A 23,491-nucleotide genomic window follows, 5' to 3' on the forward strand; every position below is an offset into this window, starting at 1 on the left:
GAAAATATAATGTACCAAAACTCCCTCCAGAACAAATAGAAAATTAAAAGAAATTGTCAAAAAGTTTCCATCCCCTGCAATAAATACTAGGCCAAATTCAGACAAGTGCTCCCACGTCAGTAAAGAGCAGATAAATTCAATCTCATTAAAACTACTGCAGAACATGGCAAGAGAAAGATACCTTCCAAGTTGCTTTCAATTGTTGACCATTTTGTTACTGATTAAAATAGACATTATTGTCTTCTCAATAATTTTTGTGGACATGAGTTGACTCAGGTATAATGACATGCTGTTTTGCTGATACACTTACCTTTTTGTTTTTCAAGTAATTTTATTGACATCATAATGCTTTATAAAATTGTGTAATTTTGGGTGTACATTGTTATTTATCAATTTCTGAATCCACTTCATCATGCTTACCCCCAGTAGTCTAATTTTGGTATGTCACCATACCCCCCAACCCCCTTCCCCTCAGGTGACTACTAATCTGTTCTTTTTATCCATGTATTTGTTGTCTTCACAAATGAGTGAAATCATGCAGTATTTGTCTTTGTCTGGCTTATTTCGCTTAACATCATACCCTCAAGGTCCATCCATGTTGTTGCAAATGGGACGATTTTGTCTTTTTTATGGCTGAGTAGTATTCCATTGTATATACATACACCACATCTTCTTTATCCAATCATCTGTAGAAGAGCATTTGGGTTGCTTCCACATCTTGGCTATTGTGAATAATGCTGCAATGAACATAGGGATGCCTTCCAAATTTTTTTGGAAGTTGGCACAAAACTAAAATGAATCAATCTCATATTAATGCAGAAGTCCTAGATAAAATACTAGCAAATAGAATTCAAAAGAACATCAAAAAATAATATACCCAGGATTTGTGGGTTCAGATCCCAAGCATGGACCTGGCACCACTTGTCAAGCCACACTGTGGCAGCATCCCACATAAACTAGAGGAAGATTGACACAGATGTTAGCTCAGCGACAATCTTCCTCAAGCAAAAAGAGGAAGATTGGCAGCAGATGTTATGTCAGAGCCAATCTTCCTCACACACAAAAAACCCCAAGCTATTAATTCTATTAGTAGATTTATGATGAAAAATCATATTATAATTTATATGGATGCTAGAATGGATTTAAGATGATTTGGCATCCATTTTTGTAAGAAACAGAAATAAAATGAATAGATAGCTATGTTAAACTATATATTATATATTAATATATTAAAATACATTTCTTAATGTATTCAAATATGGCCCTTAATTCTAAGGCTGGCATAGTATTTCCTAGGAAGTAGAAGGAATCCCACTAAAATCAGGAACAAGTCAAGTATGCCCATCAAAATTACTATTTCATGGGGCTGGCCCCGTGGCCGAGTGGTTAAGTTCTCGCGCTCCACTGCAGGCGGCCCAGTGTTTCGTTGGTTCGAATCCTGGGCGCGGACATGGCACTGCTCATCAAACCACGCTGAGGCAGCGTCCCACATACCACAACTAGAGGAACCCACAACGAAGAATATACAACTATGTACTGGGGGCTTTGGGGAGAAAAAGGAAAAAATAAAATCTTTAAAAAAAAAAGTATATATATTAAAATTACTATTTCATATTGTTCGGGAGGAGCTTAATATCCCATACAATAACAAAAGAAAGAAATTAAAGGTATAAAATTGGAAAATAAAAGATAAAATTATCAACATTTCCAGATTTGATCTAATTCCTGGAAACTAACAAGGAATCAGCTGAAAAACTCCTATGACAAATAAGATATTTCAGTAAGCTAAATCTATACCAACAATCTTTATGTATACAAGTAACCAGTATTAGACGCAGGAACAAAAGGTAAATGCCCAGGAATAAACTAGGTCTATAAAGAGAAAACTTAAAAGTGATCCTCAGAAACACAAAGACTTAAACAACTGGAAGGGAACACCATGGTCTTTGATTATGAAGACTCAACATCCTGAAATGTTAACATGATCCAAATAAAATTGAACATCATTCAAAGAAAATTACCAGTAAGATTTTTATAGGGGGAGGGAATCTAGACAAGCTCAATCTGAAGTTTATATGGAAAACCAAACAAGCAAGAATTACCAAGAAAAATCTGAAAAGAAGGGTAATAAGAGGGAGATAGCTCTACCAAGTGTTAACATTTATTATAAAGCCTCACTAGTTAAAATATAAAGCTTCACTAATGAAAAGAGAAATGGAACAGAATGGAAAGTCCAGAAACTGACCTAAGCACATATGAGATCAGTGGGGAAAAGATGGCCTATTCAATAGGTGGTGAGGGGACAACTTCGTATGATTTTGTGTAATAATTTTCTATATGATTGCAAATGGATAAAGCATTTAAAACTGAAAAACAAAAACTTAAAAGTAGCAGAAAAAATCATGGTTTGAAAATACATTTATATATATCTCATTATGGAGAATGCTTTTTACAGTACCACACTAAATTAAAAAATGCGAAAGGAAAAGATTCATTGAGTACATAGAAAATTAAAAATATTTTTTCAATGGCGTAAAACACTATAATTACTGTCAAAAGAAAAATACAGACATCATCATCATCATCGTGGCAGAGGAGGATCCTCTTGTCTCTTCCCTTCAATCTACGCAGGTAAAACATCCATAACCCAACAAAGGCTACATTGCACAACACACCAGAACACCAGAAAGATACACACATTGGTACGTACAAAGGTGGGTGAATTGGAGCACACAGAGGAGGTTAAGTGGGGGAAACAGCAGAGGCACATGTTCAACTCCAGCCAGCCAGCTGTGGCAGCATGTGTGGCCACAGGAAGCAGAGCAGTAGCAAAGGCAGAGCCCTGTGATCCCGGGCCCCTGGACTCAGCTTGGAGCTTGGTAGCAGCAGAGGTGCACAGAGGAGCCCTGCATCCCTACTGTAGTGACACCTGTGACCACAAGGTAACAGGCAACAGCTGAGATGGCGCCCCAAGTACCAGGTTTCCTCCACAACCCTAACCCTCCCCCTACCATGGAGGTGGAACTTCTGACCCAGGTGATCCTGGATGTGGCTGAGACACCAGCCATCCCTGTGCCCCCAGCAGCAAAGGCAGCAACAGCAAGGCATCCGTGACCCCCAGAAGCACAGACAGCCACAACTGAGAGTACTGGCGACACCACAAATCGAGGTGGTGGAGAGTGGAACAGTGCAGATCCTCAAATATAGCTGGAGGCAGCTCAGGTAAGAGAAACTGAAAACTACCACTATAGTGCCACCCACTGAAAAACAAAAGAAAAGCTTCTAGTCTCTAAGAGGTTGAAAAGTTTGAATCAAAACAAAGCTATACCAAAATAAAATACGTGTTTGCTGCAACAAATGTGCCAGCAGAGGAGTAACAGCAAGCACCACAAAAAGCCACGGTACCATGGCATTACAGCAAGAAAACAGTTCTCCAGAAAACATACATAAAGTCATGGAAGATTGTGATCTAACTGATTAAAAATTCAAAATAGCTGTTATGAAGGAACTCAACAAGCTACAAGAACCTCAGAAAGGCAGTTCAGTGAGCTCAGGAATAAAATCAGTGAACAGAAGGAATACTTTACCAAAGAGATTGAAACTTTAAAAAAGAACTTAAAAATTCTGGAACTGAAGAACTCAATAAATGAGATGAAGAATACATTAGAAAGCATTGGAAATAGAGCAGATGATATGGAAGAGAGAATAGTGAGCTCAAAGATAAAAACAGAAACGGTTCAGGTAGAAGAGGAGAGAGAGCTAAGACTTTAAAAAAATGTAGAAATTTTACGAGAATTATCTCACTCCATTAGAAAGGGCAACATAAGAGTAATGGGTATCTCAGAAGGAGAAGAGGGAGAGGAGGGAGCAGAGAGCTTATTTAAAGAAATAACAGCTGAGAACTTCCCAAATGGGGAAGGAACTGAATATCCAAATCCACAAAGCTAATTGGACACCCAATTGTCTCAACACAAAAAGACCTTCTCCAAAACCCATGATAACTGTCAAAAATCAATGAGAAAGGGAGAATATTAAAAGAAGTCAGGGAGAAAAAGACAACAAAGGAATACCCATTAGGCTATTAGCAGCTTTCTCAGTAAAAACCCTACAGGCCAAGAGAGAGTGGAAAGATACATTCAAAACTGATAAAAAGATAAAAACTGTCAGCCACGAATACTCTATTGAGCAAAGTTGTCTTTCAGAAATGAGAGAGAAATAAAGGATTTCCCAGACAAACAAAAGCTGAGGGAGTTCACCACTACTAGACCTGCCTTACAAGAAATGTTCAAAGAAGCCAATGACATTTTTCGTTGAAATAAAACAAGCAATCCTAAAATTTGTATGGAACAACAAAAAACCCCAAGTAGCCAAAGGAATCTTGAGAAAAAAGAACAAAGCTGGCAGTATCACACTCCCTGATTTCAAAATATGCTACAAAGCTATAGTAATCAAAACAGCATGGTACTGGCACAGAAACAGACACAGATCAGTGGGACAGAATTGAAAGCCCAGAAATAAACCCCATATCAATGGACAGCTAATTATCAAGGAGCCAAGAACATACAATGGAGAAAGGAAAGTCTCTTCAATAAATGGTGTTGGGAAAACTGGACAGCCACATGCAAAAGAATGAAAGTAGACCACTATCTTATACCATGCACAAAAGTCAACTCAAAATGGATTAAAGACTTGAATTAAGACCTGAAACCATAAAACTCTTGGAGGAAAACATAAGGAATACGCTCTTTAACATCGGTCTTAGCAGTATCTCTTCGAATACTATGTCTACTCAGGCAAGGGAAACAAAAGGAAAAATCACAAATGAGAGTACATCAAACTAAAAAGCTTCTGCATGACAAGGGAAAGCATCAACAAAACAAAAAGACAACCTACCAATTAGGAGAAGATGTTTGCAAATTATATCTCCAATAAGGGGTTAATATCCAAAATATATGAAAAACTCATAACAACTCAACAACAATAAAACAACTTAATTAAAAAATGGTCAAAGGATCTGAACAGACATTTTTCCAAAGATATACAGACGGCCAGCAGGCACATGAAAAAATGTTTAACATCACTAATTATTAGGGAAATACAAATCAAAACCCAATGAGATATCACCTCATACCCATCAGAATGGCTATTATTAAAAAGACAAGAAATAGCAAGTGTTGGAGAGGATGTGAAGGAAAGGAAACCCTTATACACTGCTGGTGGGAATGTAAATTAGTGCAGCCACTATGGAAAACCGTATGAGATTCCTCAAAAAATTAAAAACAGAACTACCATATGATCCAGCTATTCCACTTCTGGTTATTCATCCAAGATTACAAAAACACTAATTCAAAAAGATACATGTACCTCTCTGTTCATTGCAACTTTATTCACAATAGCCAAGACTTGGGAACAACCTAAGTTCCCATCAATAGATGAAACGATAAAGATGTGGTATACACATACATACACACATATACACAATGAACTACTACTCAGCCATAAAAAAAGATGAAATCATGAATGGTCCTTGAGGGCTTGAGGGTATTATGCTAAGCAAAGTCAGACAGAAAAAGACAAATAGTGTATCATTTCACTCATATGTGGAAGATAAACAAACACATAGATACAGAGAATAGATTGGTGGTTACCAGAGAGGAAGCAGGTGGGAGGAGGGTGAAAGGGGTAAAAGGGCACATATGTACAGTGATGGATGGCAACTAGACATTTGGTGGCAAATACGATGTAGTCTACACAAAAGGTGAAATATAATGATGTACACGTGAAATTTATGCAATGTTGTAAATCAATGTTACCTAAATAAAAAAGAAAAATACAAAGTATGAAAAATTTAAAAGTATACAACAGACAAATATAATTTCCCTAATATATAAAGAGCTCCTATAAATCACTAATAAAAATAGAAAAAAATTACTAAAGAAATATAATTGCCTCTTAAGGCTGATGCTTGACTTTGTTTTTAATAAGAGAAATGAAACTTAAAAATACAGTGAAAAGATAAACTACACTGAGATACCAGATTGGTGTTTTGCTAATGGTATGGAGAAACAAGTACTTTCGTATATTCTTCGTGGAGGTGTAACTTGGTACTGTCTTGGAGAGGGGGAGAATTAAGTAACGGCTTTCAAAATTACAGTAATACACACCCTTTGGTGCAGCAATTGCAATTCTAGGGATATATCCTAGGGACACAAATGTATATATGAACACCATTATTTATTGCAATGTTGCTTTAGCTGGCAAAAGATTGAAAACAGCCCAAACCTCTGGCCAGCCTGCTGTCACCTCACAAAGCCAGGCACCGAGGCTCAGAGCTCTGTTCATCCAGAGGAAGGGCTGTCCTTTTCTTATGCACCCATAGGCATGGTATGGGCTAGCATTTATTAATTTCTCAAAGGGAGAACATAGACTCTTGTGAAGCAATCCTAGATTTTTATGATTTTTTTCAATCCTGTAGTATTGTCTTGCCCACACGTAATTTAATTTTACTTCTGCTCAACTTCTCTTTATCAAGTCCTTTCAAAGCATTTCTAATTCAGTTTTAATAAAATATAAACAATTCTCTTTATGCAGTTGTATTTTATCAGTTTATGTAATAAATAATTATGTAACTAACATGTTACAACTAATATCACACATTTAGAAATAAATAAGACTGAGAATTGGCATCAGCTCAGCTGGTGGGAGTAGCTGTGCTCTGCTGCAGGCATTCATCAACCAAGATATCAGTTGGTGAATCTGAAGGAGGGATTGGAGAGTTCTGGTTAATCCAGCAAATTGCTTAAATGGTTAATTAAAAGAGCTTTTGTTACGTACTGATGATAAGAGCAATCCATTATGTTCCAAAATAAGTAAAATCAGAGTAATCCTAATAAAAAATGATTTGGTAGTATCTTCACATTTTTATGTTATGACTGCTTTATCTTCATTTATGACTTCCATATGAGCCTACATTCTTTCCAATATATTGCAGGCTTTGGTCAAAGAGTTACAAACTGATGTCCATTCGATAAGGCGACATATCAGAGAGCTTAAAAAAATGCGGAAAAACAGGGACGCTTATAAAACATCAACCCATAAAGCCCAGACCTTGGCAGCTTCTATCCTGAACATTTCACAGTCAGATCTAGAGGAAATATTGGACACGGAAGATGAAGTGGTAAGATCATTTAAATATTTATTTATAAAGGGCTTTTTTACACATTGAATTTAAGTACATGTTTAAATTTGTTTTATAATTCTTAGAATTTCATCTTTAAGACAATATTAATAAGGTTAAGATTAATAATGCGCCAGTGAAAGATTTATCAAGAGTATTAACCAACTCAAAAAAACTTGAGAAGTTTAACTGTGTGATATAGAGATAAGCCAGTACATATAACCTTTAGAACTGCTTGTTTGTTATTCATTCAGTTATCCTTTCCTGTCTCCTCTATTTTCTTTTAATTTAGTTAATCATATATCTTGTAAACTAATATTTTTTATTAAGCCAGTTTGAGTGGATTTAGTTAGCTTGGTCATTGACTTGAGGATTACTCCTCCTCTGTGAGATTTTTAAAAGAAGTAAATCTATTGCTTTCCTAGCTGAATTCAAAAGTATTGTTGATCAAGTTAAAGAAGAATATATTTATTGCTTTACATTGGGTGAAATAGTCCTGTGTGAGTGAACTTATGTGCATACAGGTGTGGGTACCTCCAGGGGACGGCACTGCATTTTTGGCTTAGTTATTACCTCGTCAGCAGCGGAATCTCACGCTCTCCACAGTCTTCTGTGCCGCCTGTGGAGGATACTCAATCCTGTTCTACTGTTGTCTCTGAACTTTAATACATGAATATGAGATCTTTTATTGTTTGGAAATGTTAAAGAGATGATGGCACCAGTAGCTTCTCAATAAATATTTGCTCAGTGAATTAAATGATAGACTTAAATATTTATATGAGAACATCCTCCAGCCACACCACCCCCTCTCCCCGCCATCAGCTTCTCAAAGAACTTCTGGAGTAGAACAGATCTACAGCTTGCTAAGGTTTTTAAACTGCCAAGAATTCTTAGAAAAGAGGTCAAAGGAATCCTGCTGAGACTGTTGTCATCCTTTGGGTGAATAGGATAGGAAATTATCAGTTTCCTATTTCCAGCAACTATGCCACAATGTCCGTGACTCTCTACTGAATTCTGAACGTTGAAGTACAAGAACATTATCAAATATAGCATCAAATATGAGACACCCAGGAAATAATACTGTCTCTGGCAGGAGTGTTAACTATATCTTATTCTAGGCATTTAATTTTAGGAGGAGACAGATTAATTACAAAAATCACAAAATTTGTTGATTGACGATGAGAAACCCAACAAAAAATTAAGGTTGAGTCCTCCTCTGTTGCCTAAGAGTTTAAAACAAGCAAATTTAGCAAAATTCCTCACGTGTGTATGTATGTATGCATGTGAGTTTGTGTGTCAATGTGTGTACACAAACACAGATACATATTCTGGAAGACAGGGCCACCGCCTTTGTGCGGTCTCAAAAGATGCCCTCTTTCGGCTTACAAATTAGAAAAAAACACCCCCTCTAAATGGACAAACTAGAAAAAGTTGTCCCCTTTGAGTATATGAATTAGAAAAGGATCTCTAATAGTCCCTTAGAGTAGATGGCTCACTTCTGTGAAGAAATGGTACCTGGGCCTCTGGGCAGGTGCAGTCTGGAGCCAGAGTACACAACACTGCAATACACTATGCGCACCACACCACCTTAAATGGAAGTCCTCCTGAAGGAAAAGAGCTCCAGCAGAAACACACTGTTCTGAGAAGGATCCGTGTCCCTTGATGTATTTACTAGATTTAACTATAGACCAGAGCTTATTTCGACTGATCCCTGCATCTTTCAGCGCTCTAAAGAGTTGAGTGATTTGTCCAAGCAGAGCCCAACCCACCTGACCTATATTCTTTAAACTACAGTGACCTCTAGTAAATTCATGTAAAAAACTGTGATAGCCTAGGTGAAGTGCCTCGCCTGATACCTGGCATACAGTAAATTTCAACAAGTAGTAGTTTCCCAAACCCTTCCCTTTTTGAAAAGTCCATTTTTTTTGTAAACTGGATCACGATTTTAACTGAATAATCAACTGCTCATGTGAATACATTGTACTTTCAGAATATTTTGCCTTGATAATTGATGGACTGAAAATATTTAGTGACTTACAACACTTTAAGTTGGAGTGTCCTTTGCCTGTCAGTTAGTTATTGGATATTTCAAATAAGCAAGTGCTTGGATACACCAGAGCCACACCATGTCCTATTTTGTTTGTAATTGTAACACTTACCCCTTAGTTATCTATTGACAACTCAGATTTTTGAGTATACGGTTTTATATCTTACGACAGTCACTTAAATGATCCTTTTCTACAACTCCACCTTATTTTCACTTTATTTTAATCACTTTCATCTCCACCTCAGTCCCTACCTTGAGCTCCACTGTGGAGGAAGAAATAAAATATTCTTGAATTATATCGCAAAATATAGAATTTTAGCTTTATCTTCCACGTGTATGTATGCAAATATGCATAAATTAAATATTAAAGAGCATGGATTTGAATATTCTCTACTTTGAAAGGACAGGCTGCTCTTTGTTGAATCCAGTTCTACCAAGATCGCTTTACATTTATTCAGTAGCTAATAGTATCATCAAGTTCATATAAATGCAATTCCCACCCGTGTTTTTATTTTCTTCCTTTAGGAAATTGAAAGGACAAAGATGGATGCTGAGAACGACAAGGAATGGCTGTTGTACATTCAGAAACTTCTTGAAGGACAGGTATTTCATTTTTCTACTGCATATATTAAAACTTGCAGATAAAAATTCGAAGCCTTACATTTTTCCTAGATGTCTAACTTCTTGTAAACACACCTTACTTATTTCTGTTAGGTAAAGAAGAATTCCAATAGGTAGACAGGAAAGTTAACCCTCTATTTGTTCTTTTGGACTTAACAAATGAAACAAATGCCTTGGGAAAGGGCCAACATGGACCTTAGCAAATGCATTAATTAAATTATTGAGTCAACCTCTATGCTTGCTAGACTGAACAGGATCCATTCTCTCAGCCCTCTTAGGAAAAGAGATTCTTTATTATGTGTTTTTAAAGTTAGTAGTTGATATGGACACCTGAGGAGTTCATGGGTTTCAGTGACCTTTTACTATGGACCTGTTTCCAGTCAATTCATGTTTTCCTCACAGCCAGACAGCTGTTTATTACTGTGTCTTCCCGCATTCTCTACAATATTTTCTACTGAGACCTCGAGCAGCTTGTTAGTGGGAAGTAAATATTGATTTGGCATCCTGTCAATGCAGAAAGAATGAAAAAATTTCCACCAGAGGCCCCTCAAACATTTTCCTATCGACATTTTCTGGGCCGAGTGGAAAGCTGCATAGAGGATGACAAGGCCAAGACGAGTTGAAATCCCTGAGGGGTCTATTGAGACTGCTGCTGTGACCTGTGTGGTACTTTTTCTTCCCTTTCAAGTATTTTTTTAATACACACATAGTCTGCTGGGATGTGCCCCTCTTGTAAGTGATCAAGGGCAGTTTATTGGCAGGTGAGCGCTCTGCTTTTCTAGTCATAGCCAGCTTGTGTTTTGACATCTCTGACAGCATGTAATGTATTCTAAAACTTTTTTATTATAGTTCTTTTTGCTCAACCTAATTGTCTGGTTTTAAATTAAACCGGAATAAAAAGAGCTAAAACATATTTCTCAAAATAGCAAAAAAAAAAATTTTTATTGTCCTGTGATTTTTAGCAAGTCATTGTAAATGCTTCTATGTAAAGATTAAAAGTAAAAGCTGATATTAGAGGCAATTATTTAACAAATAGCAGTATCTGTGCTTTTGAAAAAGTCAAGAATAGGTAAATAACATATGACCTACTTATCTTCTTGTATGCATTTTATGTATCTCTGGAACATTATCCGAATCACTTCTATAGTAATAGAAGGCGATGGACAATCTCCGGCTCACAGTTGTTTAAGTGTAGACATGCAGGTGCTGGACGAAGGCTTCCACAGTGACAACTCACTTTTGAGAAGAAAGGCTGTTTCTCAGTTGTGTTGTGTGCCCAGCATCAGCCCAGTGCCCGGCACATCAAAGGAGTTCAGCAATGATTGTTATGGGTTACTTTTTTCAGCTTGGAAATGATAAAAATAAACTTTTTAATGAATTTTTTTAGTATTCAACTTGTAAATATGACCCTTTAAGGTGGAAATTATATCACCAATTATGAACATAAAAATAGTAAATCAAAATGTACAAATCTTTATTAAATTTTGCTGAAGCCATACTGGCACCAGACCTGATTTTTGACTAACACATGTAGACGTACAGACACACATTATACATTATCTGGATGTATGCTTATTTTGTCAAGTGAGTGTAAAAGAATCCTGTTGAAAGTGGCGTTAGACCGCTTCATGCTGCAGTTTGACATAGAGCCTTTTTGTGCCACTGAGCCTAGACTCTGGGATATAATTGCCCAGTAGTATTGATTTAATTGCCCGGGTTTATTTGTGGACTCCTAATTATTGACTGGAGGTAAATTTAATGGAGCAGCCTTTGTGAACACGTGGAAACCGCTGCTGTTGCTGTTATACATAATGAACTGCATCCTGCGCCTTTAGATCATTTTTCAAGCTAATTTTATTCCACGGTGACAGTATGATAACATTTAAAAAGTCAAAGACTTTTTATTTTTATTACTGACATAGGTGGTTTTGCTGATGTCTTTGAATTTTGTGGAAAAAAAAATAAGGACTTCATTGGTTGAACTAAATGTCGCTTTATAATTGCACCCAAGAGAACAATCTATAAAATAGAAAACATCTTTTTTTTTCTAGTCTACGTTTCTTCTCTCTCAATTCCAGCAATTATATTTCTCCTGAATTTTAGAAAAGGTTTTCTTTGTCCACAAATTTTTTTAGAGTCTAAGTTCTCCTCACAGGATTGTGTGGACAAGAGTGTAAATATGTTCATTCGTACATTTTGTTTAGTTTATGGCCTACAGCTCCATGTATCTGAGGTTACGTGATCTTCAAGTTGTGGAACAATTGTGTGCATTCCCTAAAAAATGCTAATTAATTCAATATTGATATTTGATTATTAAAATATTTTGAAGATAAAATTATAGGAAAACGTCCCTTTTATGTTCGCCCTCTTTGTTGGGTGCTGTATGTAATGGAATTCTGAGATTATAGGAGTTAATCTGGCCTTCTGGTTTTATCTCTTTTTTAAGGATTAGGCCACAGAATTGTCTTCTGTTACAGAAATTTTTTTTGCATTCATTTAATGAAAATTTGTATTGGTAAAATATTTACCACAAAATAAAAAGCTGTTTGACCATGTGGCAATATGAGACTGCACAATAATATAATACCTACTGTTCCTGTTAGCCAGAAATGCATGAGAACTAAAAGGTCTAAAACCCTAACTTATCCATATTTAATACAGGATGCAAATGTGTCCTCATTATTTCAAGTAGTCCTGATGAAATTGGTAATTTTATATATTTGATCTTTATCTGCACCTAACCTTTGCCCCCTAGATTTCTAGAAATGAGAATCACACTGAAAAAAATCTACTCCCATTTTTTTATGGCATAGCTGGCTTTTAATTTCTTTAAACATTTTTACTTGTATTAGTTTCTCTTTTTGCATTAATATGTTTTAAAAAACTTAAAATTTATAGCAGAGACAAACAGGCACATTAATGGTTATAATAGAATGGGAGAACCCCCCAAAATTGGTTTTCTGTAGTTTAAGGAGTGGGAGAAAAAACAGAGCTAGGAAAGGTAGGCTAGGAACAAACTGTAAAAGCTTTTGAGAAGGAAAGGGGTATAATCAGAGTTGTGCCGATACCTGAGATCAGTATACAGGATGGTTTGAAGGGAGAAGAGACTGGGAGCCAGAAGGTAGTCTAGGCAAAGGGCAGTGAGGGCCTGGATGTGCCCTAGCCATGGAAATAGAAAGGATGAGATAGATGTGATTGACGTTAGAGTGACTGAATTGATGACAGTAATGAAATTAGATGAAGGGGTCAGAAAGCAGAAACCAAAGATGGGTGAGTTTAATAACTTACATGATGAGAAAGAATTTTAGGGATCAAAAGAGATAGATCATATTTGGTAGGAGGGAGATGTCAACAATGAAGACAGAAAATGTAGTAGGTATGTTTTATTAGCAATATTCAGGGATTCACAATTTGTCATTAATTCAACCCAGCCTTCTGTTTGGCTTTTCTCAGTGAAATTTAACCATTTAAGAACACATTTCAAACTCTTACAACTCAACAACAAAAAGAAAATAAACTGATTTGAATGGACATTTCTACAACAAGATATACAAATAGCCAATAAGCACATGAAAGGATGCTCATCACTAGTCACTAGGGAAATGCAAACCAAAAGCCAAAATGAGATATGTACTTCACACCCAGTAGGATGGGCTATAATTAAAAAGACAGACAATAACAAATGTTGGTGAGGACGTGGAGAAATTGGAACCCTCATATATCACTAGTGGGAATGTAAAATGGTGCCGCTGTGTGGAAAATAGTATGGCAGTTCCTCAAAAAGTTAAAGATAGAGATTATATGATCCAGCAGTTCCACCCCCGTGTATATACCCAAGAGAAATGAAAACCTATGTCCCTATAAAAACTTCTACATGAATGTTCATAGCAGCATTATTCGTAATAACTCAAAAGTGGAAGCAACCCAAATGTCCATCAGCTGATGAATGGATGAACAAAATGTGGTATATGGATACATAGGAATATTATTCGACTATAAAAAAGGAATGAAGTCCTGCTATGTCCTACAACATGGAAGAACTTGTAAACCTTATGCTAAGTGAAAGAAGTTATACACAAAAGGCTACATATAGTATGAGTGCATTCATATGAAATATGCAGAATAGGCAGATCTATCAAGACAGAAAATAAATCAGGAGTTGCTAGAGGATGGAGGGAGATAGGGAGTGGCTGCTAATGGGTAAAGGGTTCTTTTTAGGTAATAAAAACCTTCTGGAATTATAGAGTGGTGACGGCTGCACAACCTTGTGAATATAATAAAAACCAATGACATATACTTTAAAATGGTGAATTTTATGTTATGTAACTTAGATCTCCATTTAAAAAATGAATTCCTTAATATGAGACATACTGAAAGAGAAAAAAAGAATACATTTAAAACTAAATTCAATAAAGTTCTCCTATCACATATGCTATGTCCTCCATCATTAGCACAAATTGCCTTAAATGTGTTTGAATTTTAATTTCTGTCTACGGACCACAAATATGAAGAAATGAGGCAAATTATTTTGTTTTATACTTAATCTTTTTCCTTTCAGTTGGCACATAGATGTCCCTCTATTATACTCTAATTGATATTACCTCCTCACATATCCAAACAAGGACTCAGCAACTTACACTCTGCTGTCTAAGAGAGAGTTTATTTGTTCTGCCCATTCTAATCCTCAAAATTAAAATTATAAGAAAGGTCATTTAGTTTTGTTTTCAGGCCTTAATAATACCAGAAACAGTCCTTTGTACTTGGGACTTTATAAAGGCAATGGAAAGAATTAGTGGAGATAAAACTGAACTTGTGCTTTGGAATCCATTCGAAAAACATGTATTGGGTGCCTACAGGGTGCCAGGGATTGTTTCCAGTTTGGGGGCACAGAGTGAACAGAAGACACAAAAATCTCTGCCATCATGGAGCTTACATTTCTGGGGATGGAGGACAATGAACAAATAGTTAAATTATATAAACTGTGAAATTTATTGAACAAAATTAACTTGAACAGATGCCCTAGTTAAATTTCCATACCAAGAAACCTCACGCAGTATCAACTCTTCACTTACCCATTTCTCCCTTCATGCCAAAGAGTTCGAGCTGGTGTAACTGCACTGACATAACCAGGAGCATCACTTCTCCCTTTTTATGCGAGAGAGAAAGAAATCATGCAGGCTTTCTGAACTTTGTAGTCCCTGGCACATACCATCCGAGATGAAACCCGAGGCAGCATAATTGTTGGGTTTGTTGTTTCAGACGTATTTGACGGGGCAAGTGAGCAAGGATCTTTGCTGTTGGCCAGTCAGGTTGCCACTTCAATGCAACTCCAAAATCCTGTCAGTAAAAGGATGGTTGTGCTTTCTATATCGGAGGGAGTTCGGGGGGAGCCTCAGCCCCCTCCACAACGCGTCCAGAGAGAAGTTAATTGACTCTAAGCTGCCTGTGTGAAATAAACTTGCACTTAATCTGGGCTCCCAAGTGGCAGAAAGTTGAGGTCTCCTAGTCTTCTTAGCGTTTTTAAAACATTACACAGTTTAAGAAAATAGGGCAAACAAATAAGCAGACCCTGTGAATTTTTAAAGCATTTTTCCAGGGCATGTCATATTTTAAGCATAGTTTCCATCATAACTCTTCCTAACCTATAGCTGAATGCTGAGAATTGATGTTCATTTGATACTGTAAGATTTTGAAGAGCCTTCTCAAATCATTGTAGATTAATTATGTCTATCTAGTCTTCGGGTTAACTATAATTTATGAAATTTAAGAGTTAGTGATAATTTGTGTGTGATATGTGATAATGCTCTATTAATTAAAACAGCCAGTTAACTTAAAAAATCCTATTCTTAACCATTCTCAAAAAACAAGAATTTTTGTTAATTCATCCTAGACTAAGCATAAATTTTTATCTGTATAATCTATGAGAAAAGGTGGCTAAATGATTAGTGTAAACTTGGTAAGAGAGGCTATTTTTAAAATCAAGGCTGTTAGTACATTCATTATTTGAATATGTGTTGAGTCTACTCCATAAATAAAGAGCTATTTTTAAAGTAAGAGGGACATCTACTTAAAATTTTTTGGTTAACAATTACTTTAAGTTATTGTATTCATTTGAAAACAAGTATATTTTATGAAATGTTTGTAATTCTGACTTTTCCTTAGTCTTCTTCTGTTTGTTTCAATTCTTAACTATTTTATTATAAAATTACATTGATTTTATATTGTAAAATTACAACTTGTTCTTATACATTAAAAAAATAATTTTTGAGAGGCTCCTTTGAAGACCCAGATTTACACGCCAGTGAGCTACAAGTTATAAACAGCGAGTAGAATGAGCACTGGGTTTAGAGAAAAACAATGTAGGAATTGCTTCATAAAAAAGGAAAATAGGGGCTGGCCCCATGGCTGAGTGGTTAAGTTCATGTTCTGAGCTCCAGCAGCCCAAGGTTTCACCAGTTTGGATCCTGGGTGTGGGCCTAGCACCACTCATCAAGACATGCTGAGGTGGTGTCCCACATGCCACAACCAGAAGGACCCACAACTAAAAATATACAACTATGTATCCGGGGGGCTTTGGGGAGAAGAAGGAAAAATAAATTCTTTTAAAAAATAAATAAATAAATAAATAACAAGTAAAAAAGTAAAAATAGAAAAGTTGAATTAAAACAAACATCTCCAACTAACTTGTAAGATTTATGAACTTTTGTCTAATATAAAAACATAATAATATTCTTCTGACCTATTTGTAGAAAACAATAGAAGAACCTAGAAGGGCAGATGGATGTACACATACTGTGCATCTTGATTAAAAGATTGATTGGTTTTTGAGGCCAGCGCTGTGGCATAGTGGTTAAGTTCAGCACACTCTGCTTCAGCGGCCTGGATTCTCGGGTTCAGATCCCAGGCACAGACCTACACCACTCATCAGCCATGCTGTGGCAGTGACCCACATACAAAGTGGAGGACGATTGGCACAGATATTAGCTCAGAGGTAATCTTCCTCAGCAAAAAAAAAGATTAATTGCTTTTTGAAATCCATAATGTGTTAGCCTCTATACAAAGCTTAAAGGAAGCTTACAATCTGATAAAACAGGATTGATAAACACTTGTGTTTAACTGTGGGGCTTTTCGTTTTATTGGGAGCCATAAAGGGGGTGGTCAGCAGTAAGTAGATGGACCTCTTGTTCCACCTTGCAGGCTTCCTGAAAGAGAAATTCTTTGAGATGGACTTTTTAAGGCAAGCAAAATGTCCAAGTACATGAGGTGGTGAAAATTGTTCAGATCACAAAATAATGAGTAGGTTTAGAGTTTTAACTTGGAAATGAAATTTGCAAATAAGATGATTAATGTCAATACATTGTGGCCTGGTAAAAGTACTGTGACATTATTACTTAGGAAATTATAGAACCTGCATATTTCCCAAAGTCTGTGCCATGGCCACCTGATAGTTCCACATGATAAACAGACCATGAGAAAAGCATGGACAAATGAATATAGAAACAGGTATTAGATTGCCCTCTTGAGAAACACAGTGCCTGTTAGCATCTTAAAGCCTCTAAGAGATCCTGAAATAAAGGCACTTTTTAAAGTTTGGTTTGTTTCCCAAACCTATTTGATCAGAGAACGCTTTTTTTCTTAGAACAGCTCTGGAGAATGACATTTTAAACACTCATCTCCGCTTTTGTTTCTACCAGAAAGAGATGAGAGTTCCTTCTCCATCACGTCTGCCTCTTTGATAGGAATGCATATAGTATCGAGACCACATGCCATAGTCAAAAGAAAGTCGCCTGATAGTTTTGTCATTTTCTCGTGCATTTCTTTAACATCTAATATTAATGCTCTGAGAATTTAAGTTATCTAATTTGTAAAACTGGTAGTTTTGCCAACTATAACTCTTTTCCTCACCCCAGAAGGGCAATTTGTCAAAGTACAGATTTGCTGTTAGTATCATTATCTTTCATAGGGGAATCTAACATGTCCTTTCTCCTTGATTCTAAGATGTGTTTTCCTCACATTTTCACATTTCTGAAATCGGAATGCATATGCAGTATGGGTATATTTAAGTGGTAGGGTTTTTTCCCCAGAGAAAGCTGTTTTTAGGTCAATGTGTGTATCTCATATTCAACTGTATCTTAGAACTGAACAAATGTGATATTTTGGTATCTTGTGCTTTCTTCAGTGGTGAGTGTCAAGTAAGACAAGTGTGTGAAGCTCCTGGCGTAGACCCAGACTGCCTTAGGGAGAAGGCAGCTAAACTAGAAAGCTGCTTAATGGGATCCAAGGCAATTCTAGTTCTCCTTCGTGGCTTACATAATCTTTCTGTTTGTGCCTGTCTGGCCTGTAGTTTCCCTGCCAATGGCCAGTCTGTTCTGTTTTCCCCAGTTCAAATTCAGAAAAGAACCATTCTGGTTAGTTCACTAATTATACTCACCTTAGCTGAGCACGCCTGAGCCGCTTGCACATAGGGCATCAGGCTGTCTTTGTCCGGTGCTGACCAGTAATGCTATCACTGCTCATCCCAGCACCACAATGGGCCGGATGCTACTGCTCTGTAGAGAAGGGGACTGGGCATGATAAGTGTTCTCATTAATATATTCAGGAAAACAAAAGTAGTCTTTTCCTGGTTAATCAAAAGGACAACTCCAAGAAATGACTTAATCAACTTCTTAATTATTATAAACCTTTTATTTGAGACCAAACAGCTAGGGAGGAGGATAAAAGGAAGTTGGTAGGGCTATGGGAGGTAATTGGGGAACATTTCAGATTGCCTTTTACTCACAGCCCATAGTGTATTGTATGAATTGGAGTTCTACAGGCAACCCAGTGAAGCAGAGGGAACTATAAAACTTTACCAGAAAAGTTATATAAACTATGAAATTTAAAAATGTACTCTACATTTCATCAACTCAGCAGTTTGCAACATGTGTATTACACTTTGATATGCCAAACAAACGTTTCTATAACAACTTAATCAATGGGTATACTTTTGCCATTTTTTTCCCCTGAAATTTTACCCTACAACCCTTGAGATGTTCGGCTGTAGCACAGACAAGTGGATTGATAGTTCTCGTTCATTCTTTCATGAGTGATGAGCATACAGTACGACTTCTGTGGGCTGTGGGCCCTGGAGATGACTGTAACCTGCTATTGATCAGCTGATTGAGGATAAATGGCCCAGCTGCTTGTATTGCAGATTACATCATTAACATGGTCAGTAAACCATGAATTGTTCAATAAGGCGTTTATCTTTTTTCATTTTGCTTCTGCTCTTTTATCATTTTTATTATAAAAGACAAAATTACCCGCACTAACCAGCAAGATCAGTTGAAAAGAGACCCAGTAGGGTACCATCATGGGTGCAAAGTTGCAGATAGCTGAGTTCTAATGGTTTAATGATATTTAGTATGTGTTTTTGAACTGAAGAAAATATAGAGTTTTAATAATCTTTTTTTCTGTGTTTCTTCTACAGCTTCCTTTTGCCTCATATTTACTAGAAGCAGTACTCGAGAAAATAAATGAAAAAAAGAAACTAGTTGAAGAATATTTCACAATTATGAAAGATATTAGATGATATACGATAGAGAACTTTTTTCAAATGTGAAAACTTTTTATGTGGTGTGATTGGAAAACATGTGTTGCAATCCTGATACAATATCTGCTCCAACTATCAATAGTCAGGTTCAATACCAAAATAAGAAGTCTGAAACTAATTAATTGCTGAACAAGTGAAACTAATTAAGTGCATAGCCATTTAAAAGGAAATAGTGTAGCGTTTTATTGTTGGATACAAATATTGCCATAAATCAATGCAAACTTAAAAATGATTTTCCTTCCAGTGCATTAGGAAAAATTAGAACAAGCTTAGCACACACAAATTGGTCTGAATATAAAAAGAAAGAAGTGTAAACTGAGGAGTTAATGTTTGAAGTTTTATAAAGAAACTAGACTTTTTACATAAAACTGCTATAAATGGCCTTAAATCATCCAATGAACAACACATTTGTGTTGTAAGCAAATATAAAATAAAGCATCATAACTTAAGGAAGAACATTTAATGAAGTAACTTGTGTGATCCAACTGTATCTGTTCTCAACATACTGGATTATATAGGTGATACTGTATTTTCCTAGAACTATTCGGCAAAAATAAAAGCATATTCTCCTTCTCTCTTTCTCTTTTGTTCAATTCACAGTTCTTTGTGTGGTCATATAAATTAGCAGGGGACCACAAACCCAGTGTGTAAAATTAGACTAGATCTAGCATGACTCGTACTGTGGTCAACTAATTACATTCTTGACTATAGTGTCATCCTTATTTAGATTCCCAAACATCCCCGCCTCATTTCACTCCTGCACCATGTTCCTGCCACACCTGACTGTGTGGTTCCTCTAATTCCCCAAACTTCTGCCTGCCTCCAGTCTACGCCCTCGCTATTCTCTCTTCCCGGAATACTCTGTACTCAACTTTTCTCATAACTGTCTCCTTCTCATCATTCAGGTTCAGCTTACATATTCCCTCAGAGGCCATGGTACTATTTAATTTTCTTTATAACACAAAATAACTTATTTTACCTGTTCACTTATTTATTTTCTTGTTATTTCCTTCCCCCTAGACGCCCCCTTTAAAATATAGGTCCCATGAGGTTAAGGCAGAGATTGGCAAATCTGGCCTGCCACCTGTTTTTGTGTGGCCTACAAACCAAGAATGATCTTTACATTATCAAATGGTTAAAAAAAAATCAAAAGAAGAATAATATTTTGTAGCATGTGAAAGTTTTATGAAATTCAAATTTTAGTGTCCATCAATAAAGTTTTATTGGAACACAGTGGTGCTCGCTCATTTACGTATTGTTTACGGCTGCTTTTGCGCTGCAGTAGTGGAGGTGGTGAGCAGTTGCAGCAAACACCATATGTGTTGCTCTCATCACTTTGCATGCCTGCTTGGCATACCACAAAGCGCAGTGACACGGTTATAATCTAACAGCATTTCAAGTGCCACAAGTGCTAACATACTGCGATTTTTTTTATTGCCAGTGTATACCCATCATGTCAAAACAAGAAAAGAAAAGGAAAGTGGCTGTCAGATGTCACCCTTGTAAGGCACAGTGGAGTGTGGATTATTTTTGTATTGAATTGGATGGCAAAGCATCATGTTTATTATGCAATGACACTGTACCTATGCTAAAAGAATGCAATATATACCAAAATTACCAGGCTAAGTACCCATCACAGTATTCCCAACTCACAGGAAAGCAACAGTAAGAAAAAAACTACAAAGCTTAAAATGTAATATCTCATCACAGCAGAATTTTATTACAAAGATAAAAATGAGTCTGCACAGTATCACCCTGATACCAAAACCAAAGACAGTACAAAGAAAGGAAGTTTGGTAGGCTGAAAAACGGCTCCTCAAGATGTCCACCTCTTAATCCTTGAAACCTGTGAATTTATTACTTTATGTGGCAAAAGGGACTTTGTAAATGTGATGAAATAAGGATCTTGAGTGGGGAGATTATGCTGGGTTATCTGTTTGGGCCTGATGCCTTTTAAGAAGGAGGCAAAAGGAGTCAGAGCGCAATACTACCACAGAAGCAGAGGGACAGAGAAATTTGAAGACGCTATCTCAATAGTTTTAAGTATGGAGGAAGAAGACCGCAAACCAAAGAATGCAGCCAGCCTCTGGAGACCGGAAAAGGCAAGGTAATGGATTCTGCCCTGGAGAAAGGCAAATGGATTCTTCCTGGGAAATGAGTTCTCAAGAAAGAACCAGCATTGTTGACGCCTTGACTTTAGCCTAGTGAAACTGATTTTGCACCTCCAGGACTGTAAGAGAATAAATTTTTGTGGTTTTAATCTAAGTTTGTGGTAACTTGTGATTGCAGCAGTAGAAAACTAATAAAATTTGCTAAAATTCTCTTTAGAATTTTTATATCTATGTTCGTGAGGGATATTTGTCAGAAGATACAAGACTAAGGCTGTTTCCGTATTCAAGAATAAGTTAATGTAAGCCACCATTTTAAGAGGCTAAAGAAGAAATATCATATGATCATAAAACTTTAGAAAAAGCATTTTAAAAAAAATCAATACCCATGCATTAAAAAAGCTCAGAAAACTAAGAACTTCCTGAATTTGATAGGAACATCTACAAAAAGACTACAGTTAACATACGTAATGATGGAAGATGGAATATTCCACCCTAAAGTCATGAACGAGGCAAGAATGTCCATCTCACCACTCTTACTCAACATAATATTGAAAATTCTAGCCAGCACAGTAAGGCAAGAAATGGGGACCGGAGGCAGGCATACAGATTGAAAATGGAAAAGTAAAGCTCTCTCCAAAAAAAATAAATAAAATAAAACCTTCTAGAATTAATAAGTGACTTCAACAAGGTCTCAAGATACAAGATCAAGATATTAAAATCAGTTATAATTCTATACACTAGTAAATGAGTAATATGTGGAAACAAAAATTTAAAATACAACACACTTTACAATTTCTTGAAAGGGAAGGAGAGAAATATTTAGGTGTAAGTCTAACAAAGCATGTACAAGACTTGTAGACTGAAAACTACAAATGCTGATGAGAGAAATCAAGGAAGATTAAATAAAGGGGGAGATACACTGAGAGCATGGATTAGGATGCTCAACATAGCCAAGACCTCAATTGTCTCCAAATTGATATATAGGTTTAACACACTTCCTGCCAAAATCACACTGTTTTGAAGATGGAGACAAGATTCTTCTAAAATCTGTATGGAAAAGCAAAGGAACAAAAATGGTTTTTAATTTTTTAAATGGAAGAAATCACTCTACCCGATTCCAAGACGTATTATATAGCTACACTAATGAAGGGTGTGTGGCGTTGGCAGAGGGATAGACACATAGACCAATGAAACAGAATAGAGAACAAAGAAATACACCCAAGAAAATATGCCCAACTGATTTTAAACAAAGGTTTGAAACAAGTTCAATGGAGGCAGTATAGCCTATCGGCAAATGGGGCAGAAGCAATTGGAAATCCCTAGGTTAAAAAAAAAATCTTGACCTAAACGTTACATATTAGACACAAATTATCTCAAAATGGATCATACATTTAAATGTAAAATATAGAAGATAACATGAGACAAATTCTTCAGGATCCAAGACTTGGTGAAGAGTTTCTAGACATGACACCAAAAACATGATGCACCAAAGAAAAATTAGTAAATTTGACTTCATCAAAATTAAAAACTTTTGTTCAGGGAATAGACAAGCTACAAAATGGGAGAAAATATTTACAAACTACGTATCTGACAAAGGACTCATATCTAAAATAAGAAATTCTCAAAACTGAACAGTAACTCAGCAACAACAAAGCAACCCTCTATGAGTAACACTCGTGTCCTGGGAAGTCACAAAGTAAATGCAGAGGCCGTGGAAGCTACAAGCGAAAGCTGGCATGATTACAGGTGTCAGAATATGGGACAGAGGGAGGAGTGGGTTTCATTAACACTGGCCCTTACTCTCCTATTAAAAGTTTTTCCTGTAAAAATTACTCAGAATTATTCAGGATTCTGCCAGGTAGAGCAAATGATGCTGAGATTTAGATGGTCCAAAGTGAAAATTGCTATAGGAAATTTATAGTCACAATGAGAAAGCCTTTCTG

The 23,491-nt window shown here is 36.4% G+C and overlaps 1 protein-coding gene across 3 annotated transcripts in view; it reads left to right on the forward strand.

The window, feature by feature from the left end:
* The window catches only part of CNTLN (centlein), a 314,336-nt gene extending 294,326 nt beyond the window's left edge, over positions 1-20,010 (forward strand). For 2 of the 3 annotated variants that reach the window (XM_046664977.1, XM_046664979.1), the window contains exons 24-26: positions 6,992-7,177; positions 9,750-9,827; positions 19,315-20,010. In XM_046664977.1, coding sequence (XP_046520933.1) covers positions 6,992-7,177; positions 9,750-9,827; positions 19,315-19,416 — 366 coding nt within the window. In that variant the 3' untranslated portion in view covers positions 19,417-20,010. Of the gene's footprint in view, positions 1-6,991; positions 7,178-9,749; positions 9,828-19,314 lie in introns of those variants that run through there. The other variant, XM_046664980.1, reaches the window with a different exon arrangement.
* Positions 20,011-23,491: the final 3,481 nt, after the last annotated feature.

This window comes from Equus quagga, chromosome 6 (assembly GCF_021613505.1).
Source record: "Equus quagga isolate Etosha38 chromosome 6, UCLA_HA_Equagga_1.0, whole genome shotgun sequence".
NCBI classification, from domain to species: Eukaryota; Metazoa; Chordata; class Mammalia; order Perissodactyla; family Equidae; genus Equus; species Equus quagga.